This window comes from Netta rufina, assembly GCF_964035555.1.
Source record: "Netta rufina genome assembly, chromosome: 13".
In the NCBI taxonomy this organism is placed as follows: Eukaryota; Metazoa; Chordata; class Aves; order Anseriformes; family Anatidae; genus Netta; species Netta rufina.
In genome coordinates this window covers 1,828,291-1,851,447 of record NC_140136.1, presented here as the reverse complement: position 1 = coordinate 1,851,447, position 23,157 = coordinate 1,828,291, and the positions used below count along the sequence as shown (strand labels likewise).

Below are 23,157 nucleotides of genomic sequence, written 5' to 3'. Positions count from 1 at the left end.
AGGGCTGGTGCTGCGGGCAGCCTTTGGCACGTTTGAGGGGTTTTTTGGCTAGTTTGAGGGGTTTTTGGTGGGTTTGAGGGCTTTTGGGCTGGTTTGAGGGTTTTTTGGCTGCTCGTTGCAGGGTGAGAGGCAGCCACTTGGTGCCCAACCCCATTTGTGCCCGCTCGCCCCCCACCGTAGCCCCACGGATCCGTGTGTTTGTTGGCGTGCGTTGTAACACCTGGTCTGATTTTTTTTTATTATTTTTCTTATTTTTGGTGGTCCTTTGGGGACCCAGGAGTCGGACTCAGTGATCCTTTTGCATCCCTTCCGACTCAGATATTCTATGATCCCATGATAATCCCATGAACTGAAGGGTATCCCCAGCAGCATGCGGTGCGAGCCAGCGCCCTCGGCTACCTGATATTGGTGCAGGGATGCACCCAAGGGTGCCAGCCCCAGCGCCCTGACCCCAAAACAACAAATAAAACCCCCAAGGTGGCTTCGGGGAGCGGAGCCCCCAATGCCCCAGGGGTTCATCTCCAAGCAGACCCGAAGCAGAGGACGGGCAGCACCCGGTGTCACGGCCCCGCAGGGACATTTGTGGGCACTCGGTGACGTTACGCACGTGGCAGGGAGCAGCAAGGCGCTGGAAGCTGAGCCACCAGCCCCGAGCTCTGGCGGTCTCCAGGTCTGCAGCTCGGGGCCAAACGAGGTGAAACCACCCCACACGCCTCGCTGGGACTTTTGGGGGTGGGCAGACAACGGGCGCAGAGCAAACCCTTCTCCTCCGCCGTGCTGCCCGCCCTCGCCGGTTTCTCTCGTACCCCTGGAACTCTTCTTAATTCCTAACTTAATTTCTTTTGACATCCTCATTGCCGGCTTGACCTCTTTACTGGAATCATGTGCCGCTTAAAACTCATTATCCCACCATTGAAACAGGAAGCTAATTAAAAACCCTTTAAAAAAAAAAAAAAAGAGGGGGAAAAATGATAGAGGAAAAAATTGATAGAGGAAAAAAATGAGAAAGAAAATAAAAGGAAATAAAAAAAAAAGCACACCCAGCGTTCAGTGGTGTACGGAGAGGGGACGTGGCCATGCTGTGCCACCGAGGGCTCCTGCAATGTCCCAGGAGCAGCAGCCCCAGCAAAGCCCCCCCCAGACACACCAAGTCTGGGTTTGGCCCCATTTTTTTTGGTTTTCCCTGAGAGCAGCAATTTTCTGGTTGCAGACCCGTTGGCCACGGGTCTTGGCTCCTCGCATGGTGGGATCTGAAGGGCCAGGGGGAGAGGAAGAAGGGGAACTGTGGGGGTGCCGAAATTTGGGGGGCAGCACCCTGCAGGTGCCCCAAGGGTCCCAATGCAGAGGGGGACGGGGCACAGCAGGATGGGGCCCCCCACGTGCTAGGGCCCCTCTGTGCACCCTGAGGTGGGGGTCCCAGGTGGGCTTGGGGTCCCTCGGGGAGCTTGGTGGCTCCAAAGCGGAGCTGGAGACCCCAAAGGGGGGGGTCAGGACTCATGGTGCACCCCAAAAAGGGCAACCGGGGAGGGGTTGGGATCCCATGGGAGGCACTGGGGTCCCACAGGATGCTCTGAGGACCCCAAAATGAGGTCAGAACCCCAAACTGGGGGGGCTGGGGCCCCACAGGACACTCTGAAGACCCTAAAATTGATGTTGGGACCCCAAACTGGGGGGGCTGGGGTCCCAGAGGGTGCTCTGAGGACCCCAAAATGAGGTCAGGACCTCAAACTGGGGGGGCTGGGGTCACAGAGGACACCCTGAACACCCTAAAATTGACGTTGGGACCCCAAATTGGGGGGGCTGGGGTCCTATGGGATGCTCCGAGGACCCCAAAATGAGGTCAGGACCCCAAACTTGGGGGGGGGGCTGAGGCCTCACAGCAGGACCTTGAGGACCCTGCAGAGGGGCAGGGACCCCAAAAAGGGGACCCCAAAAAGGGGACCCCTAATGGGGGGGGGCGACCCCACTCCCCCCACTCCCCCCGCCCCCTCCGCGCCGCGCGCCCCGCGCCCCGCGCCCCGCCCCTTTACGCGGCGCGCGCGCGCGCGCGCGCGCCGGCTACGCCATCCGGTGGGCGTGTCCGTCTGGGAACAGATGGGCGGGGCTGAGCGGCCACCAGCCAATGAGAAGCCTCGTCGGAGCCCGGCCCCGCCCCCTCGGAGGGCTGGGGCGGGCTCGAGGCGGCCTCGCGCCCCATTGAGAAAAATCCCGCGGCGGCGGCGGCTCCGCTCCGCCGCGCACGGCCCCGGCCCGGCCCCGGCAGCGGAGGGCGGGCGGGCGATGCGAGCAGCCCCGGGGGGTGGGGGGGGGCTGCTGCCGCCGCTGCCGCCCCCAAAACCACCCCCAGCACCAGCAGCACCCACCCACCGCCACCACCACCACCACCACCGCCCGCCCAGCAGCCAGCCGGGGCGCCGGGCTCGCCCCCCGCCGAGCGATGTCCAGGAGGAAACAGAGCAACCCCCGGCAGATCAAACGTGAGTCCCGGTTTCCCCCCCCCCCCCCCCGGTGCTGCCTCACCTCGCTTTTTTGTAATTTATATTTATTTTTTTCCACCCCCCCCCCCGCTCCTTCCCTTCTGCCCCAGTCCTCCCCCGGGAGCCCCGGTCCCGGTTGTGCCCGCTGCGCCCCCCCCCTCGTTCCCTATCCCCGTTCCCCATCCCCATTCCCCGACCCCATTCCTCGTCCCCCTTCCCCATCTCGTCCCTGCCCCGTTCCCCATTCCCAGCTCGTCCCCGCCGCCCCCCCCTTTTTCCCCCTTTTCCCCCTTTTTCCCCCTTTTTTCCCCTCCCCGCCAGCTCGGTGGCTCCTCCGGTACCGGTTCCCGATGGGGGCCCCCGATAAAGCTCACAAATATTCCGCTCTGCGAGTCCCGGCCCGATAAAAATCTCTCTGTCGGGACGGCCTCAAATTTGGGATCTTATCTCCCCTGCCCGCCGCTCAGCCGCAGCGGGGCCGGGGCTCCCCGGGGCCGCCCACGGGGGTTCCGTCCCCCACGGGGCTCCCCCAGCTCCGTGGGGGCTCCCCCGGCACCCAAAGGCTCCTTAGGGCTGGGGGGGGATTGGGATTTTGGGGGTGTCTCTCCAGGACCCCCCCGGAGCCCCGTTATCGGTGCCCACCGGCGCGATGCCGCAATGTGCCGCCGCGTCTTCCAAGAAATTGGGCAAAGTGCTGGAAGTTTTTTCGGTGCCGGGCTCTGTTGGTTGCTTTTTTTTTTCTTTTTTTTTTTTACCCCCCTCCTTCCTCTCTGTTGGTTTTCTTTTCTCTCTCTCTTTTTTTTTTTTTTTTTTTTTTTTTTTCCCCTTGAGTCGATCGAAGCTGGCGATAAGGCCGAGATGCGAGGATAGGGAAGGCTGGCCACCATGTGATAATACAGCTTTATCTTTCTCTTGAAATAATTGCAAGGCTGAGTTGCACCTACCTGTTTCCCTGCCTGGGGTGATTGTTCTGGTGATAAAGCTCAGCTAGACTTTTACCCGGGTAGAGTTAAAAATAGTCCCGGCTGCCTCCTGGATTTTTTTTTTATTATTATTTTTTTCCTTTTGGATAATTCCTTTTTTACCTGATTTCCGTGGCTTTCCTTCCCCGTGCCCGGGCAGCCAAGCCCCTCGTGCGGGCGGCTCCATCCCTGGTGGCGATGGAGCACGCGAGCTCCAGCTGGGGGAAAAACCTGGAGAAGCCTCTCCGGTAGCCCCAGTAACGACAGCGATGGGGCGATAGCATCCTGCCGGCCCGTGGGCTCCGTGCCACGGCCACGGGGAGCCCACGGAGAGGGGGGCAGAGGGGGCTACGGGGGGGGTGCTGAGCCTCGGCGGGCGCGCTGGCGGGGCGCGGGCGGCTCAGCTCTCCCTTCCCCGGCTGCTTTCTGCCGAGATGTGAAGAAATGATAAAGTGGGAGGCTGATCTCAGGCCGCCAGCGATGGCCAAAACTGATTAAAAGCTGAAAGCTTGGAACCCTTCCTGTATGTGTCAACATGAAAACAGTCATTAGAGACGTGGAGCGCCGCGAGAGCGCGTTTCGGCTGCCTCCGACTGCTCTCTCCTGAGGAGGGAAAGTATGCATGAATCAGGGCTCTGGTAACCAGACTCCTCTAATGTACAGACCGGACCTGTTTCCACAAAGTCTATCCTTTTTATCATCTCGGCTGGAGCATTAAAACCTCCTCCAGATTCATATCTGCTTATTTTATTTTCCTCAGTGACGCTATGTTCTCTCTCTGTCTTCATCTCTCTTTTTTTTTTTTATTATTATATTTTTTTTCTTTTTTTTCTTTTTCTTTTTCTTTTTTTTTTTTTCTGAAGCCCGATGAGCAGCGCCGATAAGGGCTCGGAGGGGAGATCGCAGGGAGAGCGGGCGATCGCCAAGAGCGATAAGACAAAGATCAGACCCTGGACTATATTTAACCAGCTGCTTTAACCTTCTCCATCAGCTTTTTGTGCCCAAGCCTTCCTGACGCAGCGACTTTCCCCGGGGATGGCTGTGTTGGGGAGGGGGTCCTGAGCCCCCCTCCTGGATGCAGGGTGCTGCCTGGATCCCCCCCGGCAGCAGGAGGGCTCTGCCAGCCGCTGGCAGCTCCCCGCAGGCTTTTCAGCTGGTGCCAAAACCTTTTTCATTTTGCAGGGGCCCAAATGCCTGATACCTACCCCAGGGGACCGTGCCTGGGGGGGGCGGTTGCGGCTCAGCCCCCCCTTTTCCATCAGCAGTGCTGAAAACGCAGCAGCCTCCCTGCAGCTGCTGCTGCTGCTTTATTTTAATTTTGTTTTATTTTTTTATTTTTTTTTTTTTTCTTCTTCTGCCTTTTGTTCTGCTGGTAGATAGATGCGAGGGGCTGATAGAGAGCAGGAGCTGATCTCTCGCCCCGATAGCCTGTTATATTTATTAACTTCAAACAGGGGAGCGCGGGCACGGGGCTGAGGAGCGAGGCTCCTGGCAGCTGCGTGTGCGTGCGCTCACAGCGCCGGGTCCTCAGATGGGGGAACTGATAAGCCGCAGATTGATCTCCTGCTGCTGATGTGCCTCTCGCCGGGTGCTGTTGTTTTAATACATACGTGTTGTGTTGGTTTTTGTTGTTTTTTTGTTTTTTTTTTTTATTCCCCCCCTTCCTAAATTAACTGGAAGCGAACATTTTTGTAGTAGTTTGCAGGAGCCTGCCTGTGTGTTTTATTTTTTTTCTTTTTTTTTTTTTTTTTCTTTTTTTTTTCTTTTCCCTTTCTATTCTGCTTTCAGCTAGAGTAGATCTGAGCTCCCGATAAGCGCGGAGGCCCGATCTCCATCCTGATAAAGATTGCCAGGGGAGATAAGGGCCACTTATCTCTCCCGACCAGACTGGAGCAGGATTCGCTACAATAACAAACACTGAAAAGAGGGGCAAAAGGGCTCCAACAATTTGTTCCACTGCAAATGTGATTAATGCAGGCGCTCTAATTATCTGATGGGGGGCAGCTGCATGTGTGTTTTCCTTTCGCAGGGGGTGTTTTTATTCACCCCCCCCCCACATGCTGGTGCTCCGAAACAAGGCTGGTGTAGAAGCCGAGCTCTCCTCAGCGCCTTTTATCACCTACAGATGTTGCATTAGTTCGAGGGCTGACTTTCTTTTTCGATCGCTATCGCCCCGTCCTGCTCCGCGCAGCAAACACACGGCGGTGGTTGGGTGCTGTGTTTTTCTTTTTTTTTTTTTTTTTTTTTTTTTTTTGTTGGGGGGGGGGGGGGTAGCAGCGCAGTCACATTTTTGCGTGGGGATATTTTTTTAATTGCTATTAGATGGTGTCAGATAGCGGGCGAGATCTGCGCTGCTCAAACCCTGCCTCCTTCTCGACGGGGTGGCGGTGGTGTGTTTTGGGTGGTTTTTTTTTTTGTGTGTGTGCGCTTTTTTTTTGTTGTTTTTTTTTTTTTTTATTTCCCTCCCTCGCTCAGCTCTGCCCGCGGGCGCTGCGTGCCGGGGCCGTGGGAGCCATCCTTCCCGGGAGCGGGGTGCTTGTGGAAAGCCGGAGTGCATTTCTTGTCAAGATTACAGTAGCCGGCCCAGAGCCTATTTTTAGTGCCGGCGTGGTAACCCCGTGCCTTTTGATCCTCCCGGCACGCCTCCTGCCCTCTCCTCCTGCTGTTTGCTCTCTGAGCGGTCCTTTCCTTTCGGTAGCGTGCAGGTGACTAACTACCTCCGCTTTCTGATTTATTTTATATATTTTTTTTTTAATATTTTTTTTTTTCCCCTGCTGCTGCACTTTTCCATCCACCGCCAGCCTCCGCTGCTCCGTGCCTCGCTTTCCCCCACGGGTGCCTGCCGGGGAGGGATGCTCCGGGACGGGTGGGCGTTGGGCTGGCTGGGGTGGCGGATTTTTTTTTTCCCCCCCTGGGCTGCTCCGCTGGCTGGGGAGGGTTCCCCGCCTCGTCTGCAGGGAGGACCCGAGGACAGGGGCGGCCTCCCAAAACCGGTATTTTCTGCGATGCCGGGGGACCGGGGCCGGCCCCCGTGGCTGTCCTGCTCCCACGGGTGCTTGCCACCCTGCGTGCCAGCCCCTCCCCTCTTGTGCAAGCCCCTCGGAGGCGCTTGCCAGCCGTGACTCAGTGCCAGCCATGCTGGCACGGGTGCCAAGCCCCGTGGCACCTCTGCCCCCGCAGCCGCTGCTGTTGGCTCCTTGGGATGCGAATCTGATGGGGAGGACCCATCGCGGTCCTTGGGGTGTCCCCGTGGCATGTGGGGGGGTCCCCAGGGTAAGGTGGTGATGCTCTGATGGGGGTGGGACACATCCAGCAGGGCCACAGCCCCTGTTTGGTGCTGGGTAGAGGGGTTCAACCAAAAATGGGTGATGCTGGAAGGTGGGAAGGGGCTGTGGGGCCCCACGGAGCCGCTGTGGGGTCACCAATCTGCCAGGGGTCCGGGTGCGTGTGTCCCGATGGGCCCCAGGTGTGGAAGAGGAGCTGTCCCCACGGCTGGGGGCAGAGGGGGTGGCTCGTCCCTGCATCCCCCTGAGCAATTTGATCGCTGTGGTGCGAAGTCTTTGGGCTGTGCCAACGAGGGGATGCCCCGTGGGCGCTCCCCTCGCGGCGTGCCCATCTCCAGACCTTGTTAAAGGGTTTCTCCCCTTGTTAAAGGGTTGTTTCTCCCCAAAAAGCCCCCAGCAGCGGGTCTGGCTGCACGCGGGATGCCGTCCGGGTGGCAGCGCAGCAAAATCTGTTTGCCAACAGCATCCTGGTCGTGATGGGCTCGGCTTCCAGGGCCCGTGGGGAGATGGATGGGTGCTGCCCTTTGTGCCTGCTGCTCTTCCACCCCCATGGAGACGTCCCCAAAGGGCTGCAGGGAGCCACGGGGAGCCCCTGCTGGGGCTGAAGGCTGTGGCTCCGGACTCGTGCAGTTGGGCAAGGTCTCTGTTTTCCCTTCGTGAATCAAGGCCACCGAGCAAGCTGCAGCTTCCCCTTTCGCCAAGTTGCGAGGCGGCCAGCTCGGCGCTCGGGGCTGGGAAGGGAGCAGCGGTTTCCCCCGGGGGTGCCGCAGGAGATTTGCGCCGTGCTGCAGGTGGGACAGCCCCGGGGACACCGTCTGATGGTGGCATCCCGAAGGAATCACCGTGCCCTTGTCTGCCTCTGCTGCCTGCTGGTGATGGGGACGTCCCCGGGGCATCCCGCAGAGGAGCCGTGCTCCCAGCCCTGCGCCATCCATGGGGTCAGTGCCACCCCCATCCGTGACAATGACGATGCCCCTGAGGTGCCCAAACTGGGAGCAGCGGTGCTGGCGAAGCCTGGGGATGGAGCTGCCGTCTTTTTCGTGGTGTTGGTGGATTTGGGGTCAAATACGCCCTTTCTGAGCAAGGGAGGAGGATGCTTGCCCTGCCCGCTGCTGTTCCCACTGCAGCCTCAGAAAACGCAGGCTCTGGTGGTGCCATGGAACAAAACCAGCCCGGATTTTCCCACGTGATGAGAAGGGAAAGCCCAAAGGCACGGCTCAGGGCACTGCAGGGGGATGGCAGGAGCAGAGAAACCTTCTGGCTTTCTGCATTTGGGAAGAAAAAGTGACAAATGCCTCCGGCACCCAGCAGCAGCTCTTGTTGGCCAGCTCTGCGCATCCCGCGGGCACCCAGGACCTTGGGTTTGATCCCTAGGAGGGGGAAGAGGAGGCTTCCTCCCTCCCCGCGGAGAGGAGCACGGATGGAAGCAGAAGGCCAAGCTCTTATTTATTTTTTTTTTCTGTGCCTCGTCCCATGACCGTTTTTGCTGCCTGACTCAGGACTTTTTTGGACGCTCCGGCTTGGCGAGGCCGATGTCCTGCTTCGTGTTTTATCAGAAAAGTTCAAGTGTTTCGGGGGTAATAAAGTTCCCTCTTCCGATTGCCGCGGCAGTGAAGGCTCCTCATTGTTCCTGTAGCAACATGTTTTTTTGGGAAGGGATGAAATGCCGAAAGGAATGCAACTGCTGACCTTGGGCCGCAGTAGGGTTAAGGAGTGTGTGCCTATGAGTCACTCCAGATAAGAGCCTTCCACGGCTTTTTCTTCTTCTTCTTTTTTTTTTTTTTTTTTTTTCCTCCAAAATAATTCTTTATCTCCCCTTTCTCACATCGACATATTTTTCTTGACATCTCCCATTCAGCGGCGCGCGGAGGAAACGCGCCGCCGCGATCTGCGCAGCTGATGAGACGCGGCCGCATTGTCTTCGCCTTCCGAGCTGGGGGTCGGGCGGCGATTTCGGGGGCGTGTGGGACGGGGACAGCGCCGGTGACATCCCCGTGGCACGTTTGGTGCCACCAGCACGCGGCGTGCGCCCTGTGCAGGGCGGCATCACCCACCCCCGGAGCTTTATTTAATTTTTTTTCCGCTTTCGGTGCCTTCCCCTCTCCTTCTCCACCGGGAAGTTCGGCCGCTCGCGCGCTGCTCCGTCTCCCAGGCGAGGCCTCTCGTGCTACTTGCAGCTCCTATGATAATGCGGAAAGTTGAACTGGCCCCATTACTGCGCTGCGATGGTTGCCTCGATAACGCCCCGATAATGGCAGCGATAGCAGCGGCTCGGTAGCCAATGGCTCTGCCGCTCCTCCCATTAACATTCCCCACCACGGCCCGGCTCGGAGCTGCCTATCTGCTCTCCATTTCCACTCCTCCGCTAGATAAGAATGGAAATACTGACTTCATAGCTCACTGATTAAAGTGTCTGGATTTCTTGATAATACACAGATAAATTATGTTTTTCAAAAAGAAGGTAGGGAAGGGAGTGCGAGGGGAGGGAAAAAAGCTCCAGTCCGTTTTTATTATTTTTTTTTTTCCCTTCCCTCTTGCTCAGGGACGGACCAGAAAGAGGGGTGCCGTGGATTTTTAGGGCTGCGGGGCCGGGTTGCGTGGGTTTGTGTGCGCTGGGTTTGCTGGAAGCACGTGGGGCTGCGCACCTCCTGGTGCTGCCACCGGTCCTGCTGCCGCTCCGTGCCTCCTGCTCCCAAAATACCGTGGCCACTCGGTGCAGCCACAGGCGGTTGCGTCCCCGTGGTGGCACGGAGACCCTCGGCCACCTGGGACCTGCTCGTGCCATGCTTTGCAGCACCTCCTGGGGGTGTTTGGTGTCACCAGCTGTGGTGATGCCGTGGGGTTGTGGCACGTGGCAGTGCCACCTTGGTGCTCGTGGTGCCACCCCAATGCTGGCTATGCCACCCCAGCACCCTCCTCCTGTCCCCTGCTTGTCCCCCGTGGACTCCCAGCTGGTCATGAGGATGCTCAGGGAGGTGTTTGCATTTCTCAACCTGCTTCTGCAGCTTCAGGCCTGCTGGCTCTGCACCCCAGGGTGCCTCTCCAAGCTTTTTACTGCGAGTGCCAGTCACGCCGTGGCTCTGAGCGCAGAGGACGGGCTCAGCCCCAGGGATGGTGACACCCAGCCCTGTAGGGATGCTTTGGGCTCGGCCTCATCCTGCTGGCACGAGCTGTGCTTCATTAAACCATCCCAACCATCCCATCCCGGCTTACAGAAGCTCCAGCCATTGTGCCTGGTGGCCTCAAACAGGGCTGGGTGATGGGAGCAGGCAGGGACCCCAAAAATCACCCATATCGGGCGCTTTCCTAAATTTTCCTTGAGGTTCTTCAATCAGCCCTGCCAGAGCAAATGGGGCTCCCAGACTTTTTGGTTCCTCGCGCTCGGAAAGGTATCGACCGCAAGAATCTAAGTTTGTTTCATCTAAATATAAAACTAAAGAGCAAACAGTATAAAGTTCATTTTTTAATGTGCTGCCCCATTCCAGTTGGGCTGTTCTCTTTATTTTTTTTAGAGGCACTGTGATAAAAAGCAGCGATAAAGCCAGGACTGTTTTGTGTAGGAGTCGGTATCTGCGTTATCTATCTCCCTTTTTCACTCTCCGAGCAGCTCTGTTGTTTTTTACTCTTATCTCGCTCCACCAAAATGCCAAGAACAGGAAAAAAAAAAAAAAAAAAAAAAAAAAAAAGGCAGCCCAGGCGCGCGCGTTTGCACAGACACAAACCCGTTATTGGTGGAGCCGGGCACAAAGCGCTGCCCCTAGGGAGCTGGGGGGCTGTGGAGGGTGCTGGGGGGGCTCTGCATCCACCGGGGCATGGGCTGCCAGCGGGATGCAGGAGCCCCGGTGATGGTTTTTGGGGCCAGCAGCTCCTGTGACCTTCGTCCCATAGCTCGGTGCTGGCAGGTTGCCCTGCTGCTTGCAGACAGACTGCCTCGTGCCCTGCTAGGGGTGTTTTCTGCTCCCGGAGCCCCCCATCCCTGCTCGTCCCTGTATCGGTGGCCACGGACCCAGCACCAGTCCTGGGTGGTGCTGGAAGCTGGCACTGGGTGCACTGGGGGGACTGGGAGCCAGCAGGGAGCCCCAGCTGGAGCATCAGTGCCTGATGGATCCAGCACTGCCCATGTCCCTGTCCCTCTGTCCGTGTCCTCGCCGGGTGCTGTTGTGCACGGAAACTTCAGAACTGGGTAAAATCCGTCCAAAATTGTGTCCATTGCTGGTGCTTTTTGCTTTGGGGTGGGCTCACGGGGCTGCAGCAGCTCCGCCAGTCGGCGACCCAAAGCGCTTCCCACGAGCAGCAGCCAGAGGTGGGGGCCGGCTCCGGTGAGGATCTCCGGGGTAATTCCGGGGTAATTTGTCGCAGGATTAGCACAGAGCCTGACCTCTGGCCTCGCCCTCACCTTGTGTCCGCGGGGCCGTGCTGGCGGGCGAGCGTCCCGTCCTGCTGGGGCCCCGTGCAGGCTGCACATGGAACAGCGTTACCCCATGCTGGAGGAAAAATATGAGAAATGAGGCTTTTCACCCAGAAAAAGGCCCTGTTCCCCATGGAACAGCGCTACCCTATGTTGGAGGGGAAATCTGGGAATTGAGGCTTTTCACCCAGAAGAAGTCCCTTTGGCCACCAGCAGCCGAGGCAGCTGGTGCAGGAGCAGCTTGCTTTGGGTGCACCCGCTCAGATCCTGATTTTTTGGGTCCTTCCCAAGGATCCTTTTGGGTCCTTCCCAAGGATCCTCTTGGATCCTTCCCTGTTCGCCCCCCCGGAGCAGGGGGGCTGCCATGGCTGCACCATCCCATCCGTGTGTGCCGGGCACCCCTTGGTCACACATCCCCTCCTGCGCCCTGCTGGGTGCTGCCTCAGTTTCCCCGCTGTACCCAAGCCACCGGGGTCCCATCCCCACGCAGGGACCCCCACTTTTCCCCCCCCCAGTCCCCTCCAGCAGCCAGGCAGGGCTCTGCCGAGCCGCGTCCCCGTTCCGTGCAGCAATCTGCTCCTATCCATCTGATGCGCCGGGGCCGGGGACGGCTCTATTAGAAGCTCTCCTCTCTTAAAATCTATCAGGGCGCTATCGGCCCCATCTGAAACGTAAAGTCACTTCATTGTCATTGTTCCTGTATTTTCTTTCTCATTATTTTCCCGTGCCCCCCGCGGCCCGCTCCCCCCCCTCCCCTCGGCGGCTGTTTGATATGATGCGGGCTCCCTCGCTATTAGTATTAGTAATCGCGTCCCCTGAAGTGAAACAATCTCCTGTAATCTATCAGCAGTTTATCGGACCTATCTGAGCGCCGGGAATGGCTGGGCCCGGCGATGGCGCCATGCTCGGGCGCTGATAAAGTTACAGAGTTCAGCCGGTGATGAATGTTAAGTAACTGCACCCCGCGCAGATAGGATGTGGACTTGGCAGGGGGAGCAGCTCCGGCTGAAACCAATCTCTCCCCTATCAGCAGGGCTGGTTTTTCTCAGGCTCTGCCTCTCCGCTTGGCTTTTCTTTCCCCCCCCCCAACAAAGGGGGCTGCTCGTTTTTGGGGAGGGATGCTCGGGATGGGGGTGCTGCTGCCCTGCACCCGCAGACCCCGGGGCGCAGGCGTGAGCCATTGCAGCATCCGTCCCTCCAGGTAAATTAAGCCGAAATCATAATTTATAATTAAAAAATGATCACAAACTATCAAATCCCCCGCCTAGCAGCTCCCCGACTATTTTTCTTCTCCTTACCCTTTTAACACAGAAGAGCCGCGGGGCGAGTTTATCTGGGCGCGATAGAAAAGGGCTCCTAATTCGAGATAGGTACGGCTGGGGCTGGCCCCAACATTATCAGCTCCGTGCATGGGGTTGATATTAAAAATGCTGATATCTCGGAGGGGGGATGCTGCTCCAAACCTGCGCCGGGGCTGATAGGGGAGAGTTTTACCCTGCGCTCAGCAAGGCTCGTTTTTCCTCCAAAACAGGGTCCCCGGGGCGGGAAGGTCCCTCCCGCTGCTCCCATCCCCGGCTTCCCCACGGAATACGTTGTAATTTTGGTAAGGTTGAGATGGGAAAGATCGGCCAAAGGGAGCCAAAAATAACCCGCTGGATAGCGTGACCTTTGGGGACTCGCGTCATTTCCCAGCCACCAAAACCTCGTTTGCCCTCGGCTGGGGCTCTTGGCATCCCCACTCCGGGGCACCCGAGGCCACGCAGAACATCGGGGCTGCTGGAAGAGAAACCTTAATAAGTACCAGGAAAAATTGGGTGAGAAGCACGGGCCGCTGGCCCATCAGATAGCGGCGGTTTTTTGGATCGCCCTGCAGCCCAGGTTGCTCCCCGGGCGTTGCTCGCTGCGGGGCGGCCGCAGCCCAACCTTGCTACGAGACCCTGGGGAATCCCCGGGCTGTGCCGGACCTGGCCGAATTGCTGCAGAATCGGGGGGGGGGGCTTTGCTGGGAGGGGGGGCACAACCACAATATATGATTTGGGCACCTCCGATACTCTGTTTGGGCACCTCCAGTTGGCGATGCCATAGCCGGGAGTGGATGTGCCCCTCTTTGAGGATCTGTTTCCCAGGGCACACCTGCTGGCAGTGCAGCCCTTTGCCTCTTGTCCGTAAATTTTGGGCTGGTTTGGGGGTAAAGAGGTAGCTTGGGGATCTCGAGGCAGCTGTGGCACCCCAAAGAGTTGCTATCCAAGCCCATCTCCCTGCTTGTGACGTGATCAGGGAGCGTCCCGGAGGGTTTGCAAACCAGGAGCGCTGCTTTGGGCCCACCTGGACCTGGTGGCGAGCCTCAGCTGGCCCCTTGGGGATTTTTTTGTTTCGGTTTTAATTTGAGGATGACTTCGGGGTCAGCGTAGGGATGAGGAGGAGCTTGAAGGATGCTGTGGAGATGAAGAATAGGGCAGCTCTCTGCTCTCCAGCAGCTCACCCCACGGCTGCACCCATCGTCCTGCTGTGCCAAGCGCTGATACCGGGGTGCTGGGGACACCAGGGAGGTCCCTGGGGTGTATGGGCACGGGGGGGACACCGAGGGGACACCGTGGTTTTCCCCCAGCCCAGGGCTCTGCGGTCACCGTGAGGCATGGGGACGTGGTCAGCCTTCAGCCCCCAGCTCACCGAGCGCCGTCGTTCTGCTTGGCAGCGGCAGATCCGTTTTATTTTAAGAAGATAAATAAAATAAGCTCCTGGACTTTGATGTGTGCTGATAAAATTAAAAAAAAAGAAGAAAAAAAAAAAAGCAGAAGCGAGCACGGGTCGCCCCCAGCTCGCACGTGCGCGCGGTCACAGCGGCGCTGGCAGCACGCGGGCGGTGGCCGGGACCCGCTTCCATGGGACTCCTCCTCCTCCTCTTCCTCCTCCTCCTCCTCCCCACTCGCAGAGCTGGTGGGAAAGTCTGGATCTGTTGCTATTTTCTATCTGTTATCGAGGCCTCTTATCGCTTTGCTCTTGTCTGCATGCCTGCTTTTGGAGCGTCCAGGGTCTCTCTCTTGGCAGCCTGGAAAAGTCCCCCTCCTTTTTTTTTTTTCTTTCTTTTTTTTTTTTTTTTTCCCCTTTTATTTAATTTACCAGATAAGTGCAAGGCATGGAGAAAAGGTTTATTGTTCCTGTGCTGGGAGAACCTTAATTGGAGCGGAATGATCAAATCATTACCTGGGCAATGGTGATTTTCCCAATGCTGGAGAAGCCCCTCGGAGCCGTCGCGCTCGCCGGGGCGCACGGCCGCTTGCTCCCCTCCTTGCTGGGGACCAGTTTTGGGGCTCAGCGCCCGGACGTAGCCATGTGGGTGCAGGTTTGGTGGTGGGATATGGGGGTCCTGGCCCCCATCCTGGGAGGGGAGTGGTGGTGGAGCAGGACCAGGCCAGGCGCTGGCACCCATCGCTGCGCCCACCCCGCCACCGGCACCCGAGCGACTTGGGTGCGTCGCCTGCGGTTAATGCCAATTCTTCCAATTGCTGTCATTTAAAAAAGAAAAAATCCCTCCTCGTTATCAGAAAAAAAAAAAAAAAAGAGAGAGAGGAAGGGAGGGAGGAGGAAGAAGAGTTAATCGCCAAGCGGAGTATCTTGGACCAGAGCATTTTTTGGCTCTTCCCCTCTCTGTAAAGCCAGCCTCGGTAATTCAGTTTTAAAGCATGAAAAAAGGGAGTTGATGAAATTCCACTATCAGCACTGAACCAATATGCAAAATATCTCGCCGAAAATCAAATAGCTATTATGTTTTCATTTCCATTTCAGCGTATTTGCTTAATGAAGAATAGACAGATCAGGCAAGCCGAGGGAGGCTGTGTGCGGTGATAACTGTGCAGGGCTTCCAGCAATCCCGGAGAAATGACGCTCTGCTCCCTGCTCCGCCGCTCGCTCTCCCTCTCTCCCTTTTTTTTTCCCATTTTTTTTTTTTTTTAAATAGCCAGTATTTCCTCTAACCTGCCTGGCCGTGGTGCTTTACTCCCCTGGGGATGGTTGGGCTGGGGCAGGGCTGCTCGCAGGGGCACGCTGGATGTGGGGACGCGTCCTTGGTGACATGGGACCGGGTGCACGTGGCCGGCGCGGGTGCCACCTGTCCCCCCGTGTCCCCATCCCCATGGGCACCCCGTGCCGGTGCATTACCCATCAACGAGGTTTTATAGGATCAGTTTCCACCCCATCACCTCTCGGGAGGGTGGTGGTGCCATGGGGCACCCTGTTGGGCACCCTGGGGCGAGTGGCAGGCACGGCCCCGTCCCCGTCCCGTCCCGTGCTGGCAGTGCAGGCACGAGTTGGGTTAACTTTATCAGGAGCCTGAGAGCCGCGAAGGCGTGAAAGAAAAAATTAGCCTAACAATGTTTCATTTACAGCGAGAGAAACGATTTGTTAGCCGGCGATTGTTTCTGAATATTATCAGAGTCTTTTTAATTGTGCTGGAACTGAAATTAGCAGAATTAGAATAAATTGCCTTCCCTTCTCCGGCAGCCTCTTTATTCACGCTCATTGTTGTCTGCTTTGTATAGATTATGGGCCCTTTGTTCTCCCGGTGTAAATATCCCTGCCTGGAGTCACGGAGAGCGGCTGAGGTCTGCGCGCAGCCGCCCGCCGCGCTTCCCCCTGCCCCGGTGCGCACCGGGGCGATGCCGGGGGCTTGGCCGCTCGGTGCCCGCCACGTGCCGGCACGAGTCGCCTGCCGGCCTCCTTCCTCTCTCCCTGCCTCCTTTCGGCCCCGTGGGATGCTGAGTTGCCATGGCAATGGCAGCGTGCCGAGGGCTGTGGGGTACCCGCGGCACATCCCGCACCCACTCGCCCCGCGCTCCCCGTTTCCCGGTGCGGGGATGCCGTGGGGGATGCGCAACGGGGACCCCACTCGCTTCTGGGGCTCGTTCCTCCAGCCCCACGTCTTGGGGGGGAACCAAACATCGCCTGGGGACACCCTAAAACAAGGCAGTGGTTCCGTAAACCCCATTAGAACGGGGACAAGGGGCATCAGTGACATGCTGGGCAGTGTGGGGTCACCCTTCCTGTGCCGTGTGGAGCTGTAGGGTGTCCCTGTCCATGAGCATCCCTCAAAGCGAGCAGGGTCCTGCCTGGGGAGGGCTCCAGGGCTCTGCCACCCCACTGACCACCCCTCTGTGTTTCACAGGTTCCCTGGGAGCGATGGAGGAAGGCGAGGACGCCCCGGCGGGGCAGAAGAGCCCCTCGGAGAGGGAAGGGGCTGCCTCGGATCAGGAGGGCTCTGCCGAGCACGACGCCTCCAGCCCCCCCAGCAGCGAAGGTGAGCAGCACGTCAGGGCTTTCCATTTGCTCCCCGCAGCGTGGGGTCGGCTGCTGGTGCTTGGTGTTAATTAGCTAATGAAGCATTCCCCGCCCCGTCATTAGTAGGGGGTTAAGTAAGACCCAGGTGGGCTTTGGGTGCTCCATCCCGCTGCTCTGTGTGGCCCCAGGATGATGGCCAGGAGCACGGATGCTCTTTGGTGGGCTCCTGTGGCCCTTCCCTGGCACAGAGGAGACCCCAGCAGGGGGAAATGGGGACAGGGAGGAGCAATCTCAGCCCTCCCAGGGGCAGGAACGTGCTGGGGGGGTCACACATGGGGCTGCTGAAAGCCAAAGGTGAGCTGGGTTGCTGGCTACCACCAAGCACCATCACCCCAAATCCATTCCAGCGCCTTTCACCCCCCTCGATGGCTGCGTGGGAGGGATGTGGGGACACGGAGGGACCCTCGAGGCTGGCATCCGACGTGACATTGGTGGGGCTGGGGCCGGAGCCCCCCGCGGTGCCGTTGCTGCCTGCTTCCTGCCCACGCCGCCGCCGCCTGCCTGCCGCCGCTCCGCGCCCCACCCCGGGGACGGCCGCGTTTCAGGGCCGGGCTGCCACGGTCCCCAGATATCCTTTAAGTTCCTTCCTGTGGAGGTGGGGGCAAATCCTAATCAGTTAATGTTTGCAGCGCCCTGCGAGATAACGGCGGCGGGGCAAGGCTAATGGAGCCGGCCGGGAAGGAGCTGAGGCTCCCGGGAAGCGCCCGAACCCCAAAAGTGCGGGGTCAGTGCGGCCACCGGGGCCCCAACGGGACCGGGGTCGGGGCAGGAGGGCAGGGGTGGCCGGAGGCAAACTTTGCTCGGCAGCACGGGGAGCGTTATCTGATGGGGGAGCGGGGCTGGGGGCGAGGGAGCTGGGAGCCCGGGCGCGGAGCTGCACCTGGCACTAGCCTGGCTTGATAAAGAGGTGATAGCAGAGATAACGCCGAGCAGCAATAACGGCCACTAAAGCTTTCAGCGAGATGGATAAAAATCAATATGCCAGGCACTTTGATTTATAGCCAAAAATAATAGGACTTTTATACCCGGTGATTGATTTATTTGATGTTAATCATCCCGCTTATCACCTGTATTAATAATCTCCAATGCCGGTGACGTCACCCCTGGGTGTTCGCTCTGGCGCCTATCGATTGGGCTCCGCGCTGGTTATCCGCCCGGGACGCGAAGGCAAACATGTACTTTGGGCGCTAATCTTCCACACTGTCATATGCAGATAGGCCTTATCTGCTGCATCTCCAACAGCAGTTAATGGAGAAAAATAATTGTTATCAAGTTGCTATGAGTACGCCACAAATAGAGCCGTGACGGGAGCGGGACCGAACCGGGTGGCGCGGGGCGCTCGGTGCCGAGGGGGTGGTGGCAGAGCCGGGTGCCCCCCGGGGCTGGCAGGGTGTTTTGGTGGCCCCTTTTGGTGTGGGATGGGGGGCACCTGGGGTTTTGGGTGCCCCAGGTTGTCCGTGGGGACCCCACGTGGGCCTGGCTGTGGCCATGGTTTGGTGATTTTGGGGTGTGAGCCCCGTGTGCGTCCTCGCCCCGGTGCATCGCGGCTGCCTCTGAAGTTCTCCACGTGTGACCTTGTGCCTCCCCTCTCCTGCTGCAGAGGCAGAGTCGAAAGATGTCCCGGAGAGTCCGAAGGAGCCCGAGAAGCCAGATCCTGGAGAAAACCCACAGGAGCCGAACTCTTGGAATGGGCCAGGTGAGTCCCCGGCCGGTCACCGTGCTGCGTCCTGGGAGCGGGCAGCAGCTGGAGGCATTGGGGTGTTCTCCTCCAGGGAGGGTCGTGGGGCTGAGACCTGGGCACGCTGCGAGCACCGAGACTCCTGCTGGGACAGGAGATGCAGGAGGTGGTGGTGATGTTCTCCCACATCCCTCGGGTCTGTAAAAACCACGCCAGGAGCAGCCGGGCTGGAGGCAGCGGGGACATGGCGCGCCCCGGCGCGGGGAGGGCTCTGTCGAGGCCACTTCGCACACATCCTGGCAACCACAAGAGTGAAGCTCGAGTGGTTTCGTGATGCTTATCAAAACCCCAAGCAGCGAATAGAGCCAACTATCTCCCTGCTGGCATCTCCGCGCGGGGGCCGGCCAGCCGTGTGGGTGCCCCGCGCCCTATCGCGCCGCTATCTCCAAACCTCCGCGCCGATGGGTTTAGGGTCGGGGCTCCTCCGCAGATTGGGGCTGCGGGCACGTGCCCGCTGGGGCTGGCAGCAGCACGTCGAGCCTGACGGGTGCACGTGCCACCTTTTGGGCTCCGGTGGCTGCCCCGGGGGTGCTGCGCAGCCCCCGTGTCCCCTCGGCAGCCTCGGGGGCCGTTTTGGCAGCAGCGCGTTTCCTCCCCGCCGCACATGACGGGAAGGGGTGACCTCGGTGCTGGATAGCGATCGCCCTTCGCCGCTGATCCCAGCCCGGTGATGGGGGTGGCTTGGGGGACACGCTGCGTCCTCGTGGGCACCCAGGCAGGCTGGGTGTTGGAGAGCCCTGGGAAGGGCCGGCGGCCAGCGCACGTGTGCCGGCAGCTGCCGAAATCCCCACGGCGTGGGGGACAGCGATGGGGCGCCCGGCCCCGCTCCCCATCCCGTGCCAGCCGAGGGGAAGCACGCGCCGGCCCCGCTGATAATCCCCATCCCTTCCTGCACGGCCGGCAGGAAGGAGCTGCGAGGCTCCAGCTCCTCTTTATCTGCTCCCTGGCCTTTTGTCCCCGTGACCGCGGGGCTCCTGCGCTGCCATCCCCGTGGGCGCGATGCCTCGCTGGGGACCTTCTTCCTCTCCTAAAAGCAAACCTTCCCAGCCCATCTGCGTGGCCAAAGCGAGCTCCAGCTCCATCCCCTTCTCCCACCTCAGGGTTTCCTAAAAGTGGGACCGTTTGGGGTCGTAGCGGAGTGCTCAGGAGGACGCTGCCCAGCCGGACCCCTCGCCGCGGGCTCCCCAAAACGAGCGGCGCGCGGTGCGAAGCCTCCGCTCCAGCCCTGCCTCCCCTTCCCCCCCTCAACCAGCGCGGGTTATTTGCATTCTTTATGTAAAAGAGATTTTATTATCGCCTTCTCCCAGCCCATCTCTATTCTGGTAATTGGAGTGGTATTAATTTCTGTGTGGCTGGGAGTTGATGGCGGTCCGGCGATGCTGCAGCGATAGGGTGTTCCTTTCGCACCAACCGCCGCGATAGCCCGTCTATCAGGCGCTCTGCAGGCTCTGCACTTATCAGGGATGGAGCTGGCAAAAAGGGAAACTCTGAGCAGCCTGAATTTTCTTTTTATCTGGCAGGATCCGCCGTATGTCAGCAATGGCAGCCGCGAAGATGTGGCGGGGGTGGGGGGGGGCGGGCGGGCGGGCGCAAGGCTGCTCCCGGGCGCCTTTGTTCGCGCCCCGCGGGGTCTTGGGGGGCCGGGGGGTTTTGTGCTTAGGGTCTGCAAACCCCCTGCCCTCCGGGCACGTGTAATGGGTGCTCGGTGGGCACGCTGCCCTGCGGGTGCTCAACAGCTTGGGATATATTTCCAAGGGGTTCATGAGGCCCCAGGGTGGCACAGCAGCTCGGAGATGTCCCCCCCGTCCCCTCGCTGCTGTCCCTCCGCGCTGCAGCACCGTGTGGGGACTCTCTCTGGGTCTCCTTGGCCCCGTGGGGCAGGAGGAGTATTTTTTTTGAGTAATTTTTTTTTTTTTTTATCTTTGCAATGACCTTGTTCGCCAGGGTGGGCTGGCTGCTCGCAGCTCTGATATGCAAATAGCTGATACCATAATCTATAATCCTCAACTTGGGAGCGTTTACAGATGTGCGGGGCTGTTTCGGTGGCCGTGCCGGAGTGGGGCTGCTCCCCGGCCACGGTTTTGGTGGCTTCGTGTCGTTTTTGGACACTTTCTGAAGAGGTGCTGGGAGGGGATCACCAGTGCCCGTGCCCACCAGCAGCAAGCGGGGTCAGAGGGGGGACTTGGCACCCACTCACGTCCCCCAAACCATCCCGTTATCGGCGCTCTCCCCTGCCCCAGCTCTCCATCTCTCCCACTCGTCGTTGTTTGCCTTGGAGCTGGGCCCGTGATGAGGATTTTGGGAGCACCTGCGGCCTCGGCTCCTCTCCAGCAGGGAGAGCTGGGGGCGTGGGACTGTCCCCTCCTGTCCCGAGCCAGCCTGGCCGTGCCCAGCTGAATGTCCTGGAGGCGCACAGCGAGATGCTCTGTGAAATGCTGCAAACCTGGTGCTGGCACGGGGAGAGCAGAGCCACGATCAAGGGCCGGGCAGCTCAACCTCAATACTAGACACCAGAGAATCCCCACTGGCAGGCCAGGTAGCACGAAGCTTTTTGCTGCAGGAAGGGAGGGACCCCACAGCGGCACAGCCTCAGCCTCACGGCACCGCTGGCGTGTCCCCCACCCCAAAAACCACGACCCCGGGGCAGCCGCCCCCGCCTCTTCCCTGGCACGCCGCCGCCGATAGCGATCAGCCACCGCACCAAAGGGGCCTTATCTATCTCCTGCCCACATCCCCCCCCCACGCTGCCACGGCGCCCAGGTAGGGTGCCCGCTGCCCTCTCCGCGGTGCCAGCGCTCGGGGACCCCGTGGGTGTTTTGGTACCGCTGAGCCCCAGCATCCCGCTGCTGCCTCGTTTTTTGGGGGGTTTATTTCGCCGTCCCCAAGCTGCGACAACGATTTTGGGTCCCTTACAAAGCAATGCTCAGCTCTGCCTCCCCCCTGCACCCCAAATCCCACCTCGCCCGCCCACCACGTGCAGCGCCAGCTCCAGCACACGACGGGGGGGAATTTTTATTATTATTATTTTTCGCCGCATCTGAGTAAAACTGCAAACTTTTTTCCTCTTTCCCCCTTTCCTCTCTCTCCCCCCTCCCTCCCCTTTCCCGTTCGCCTCCCTCTCTTGTTCGGTTGTGTTTATCTGCGCCGTGACTCCTGTCTGAATAATCTCTCGCAGCCTGGAGCTTGTGTGCAAACCTCAAGGTTTATTATCGGGGCGAGCAGGGCACGGCGAGGAGGGGACGGCTCGTCCTGACGGACAGCCCCGCGCGCCCCGCCGCGCTCCCCCTTCCCCTCCGCGCTGGTATGTGTGGGTGGGAAAAATTATTCCAGCTATTTCTCTTTATCATCCCCAGCCGGGCCCAGCGGCAGATAGTCGGGGTTGTGGTAGATTGCCGGGGAGAGAGGGGGGCGCAGGGGAGAAATTAGGGTCCTGAGGAGCCCCCCTGCCCAGCCTGTGCCTGCTGGAAGCAAAGCCAAGCCCCGTGCCGGCACAGAAGGCAGCGGGATGTTTGGTGGCAGGGCTGGAGATGTGTCCCAGAGGGGATGGGGACGCTTGTCCTGGTTTGGGGACACGGAGGGGGACCTGCAGGGTGCAGCACCCTGCCAGGGTTGGGGATGCCGCAGGGAGGAGGGATGCTGAGGATGGTTTGGGGGGGGATGCTGAGGGCAGTCTGGGGACACCACTGGGTGGAGGGGCGTGGATCTGCCCCGTACACCTGCCTGGGTCCCTCTGCTCCCCTTTTCCATCTCCCAGGGGCTTCCTTCCTGCCCCCCAGCTCCCCACAGCACCTCCCTGTTCCCCTCTGCCCTGCCTGGGCAGCACCGGGGGGGTCCCAGTAGCCCCAAGTGTGGGGACAGAGTGGGAACAAGGGGCCCGAGAGGTGCCAAACTCTGGGGCAGGGCTCTGGCCACCCCTCGCTGGGGTCACCCCGAAACTTTCCCTCCTCCCAGCCCTCCGTGAGCACTTTCTGTGTCCCTCTGATTATTTCTGCCCCCCCATAGAGCCCAGCTTGGTGTGACAAAGAGCCCAGGGGGCTGCGGGGCCCATCATATCCTGGCTGGGAGGGCACCCATTCAGCTCTGAAATGAGCCGCGATAGCATCTCACGCCAGGGCAGCCGCTATTGTCTGCAGGGGGGGGGGGGAAAAAGAAAGGGGGGGCCCCCGCTCTGCCTTTGCGTCCCCATCCCTCTCCTCCAGCTCTCCCTCGTGCCACCCCTTCCTGAAGGATGGGGAACCCTCGTCCCCGAGTCCCCGTGCGTTTGCGGGCTGCAGCAACACCCCAAAGGCAAATGTCTCGGGGAGCCTTATCGGGACGCATCCTGCTGGGGCAGGGCACCCCGGGCTGCGGGGGGTACCCGGGCACGGCGTGGCACCGCCGCGGCGCCTGCCAGCTGCGGGCCAGCTGGCGAGCGGGGCTCAGCACCCTTCCTTCACCACCCCCCCTTGTCCCGTAAAGCACCCGCGGGGGCAGGTAACAGCTCCTCCATTAAGCGGGGTCAGGGTTCGGCGCGATAAGGGCTCGCCGGTGTTGGGCGGCGAAAAATCAATACGCGGCGAGCGATGGTGCGGGGCGATAAGGGCAGAAATCCCCCGCCAACCCCAGCAGCAGGGGGAAGGGAGGTGCGTGAGGCCCAAACCCCGAAGCTATGGGGCTGCTCAGCCTCCCCCCGTGGCGCGGGGCTGGCCCACGGTGCCCCCGGGATCAGCACCCTCGGGTACCCCGAGCCGCCCGTCCTCGCCCGCTCTAATTTAAGCCCTGCTCGCTCCTTTGTTGTTCCCAAGGCTGCCCTGATTACTCGAGCACCCGGGACGGCAAAGCCGGGATAATCTCCTTAGCCCCTTTGGAGAGATTTCCCTTTGTGAGCGGAGGTGAAGAGTGGAGATGCTGCGTGTTCGCGGCTTAAGACTCTTCCCAATCGGCTCCCTCCATCTTATCGGCGCGGTGCCATCAC

General features: G+C 59.8%; 1 protein-coding gene across 2 annotated transcripts in view; it reads left to right on the top strand.

The window, feature by feature from the left end:
• Positions 1 to 2,226: 2,226 nt before the first annotated feature.
• Positions 2,227 to 23,157, top strand: part of ZFPM1 (zinc finger protein, FOG family member 1) — a 31,563-nt gene continuing 10,632 nt past the window's right edge. For both annotated transcript variants that reach the window (XM_084294906.1, XM_084294905.1), the window contains exons 1-3: positions 2,227 to 2,477; positions 16,293 to 16,424; positions 18,066 to 18,161. In XM_084294906.1, coding sequence (XP_084151032.1) covers positions 2,438 to 2,477; positions 16,293 to 16,424; positions 18,066 to 18,161 — 268 coding nt within the window. In that variant the 5' untranslated portion in view covers positions 2,227 to 2,437. The remainder of the gene's footprint in view (positions 2,478 to 16,292; positions 16,425 to 18,065; positions 18,162 to 23,157) is intronic.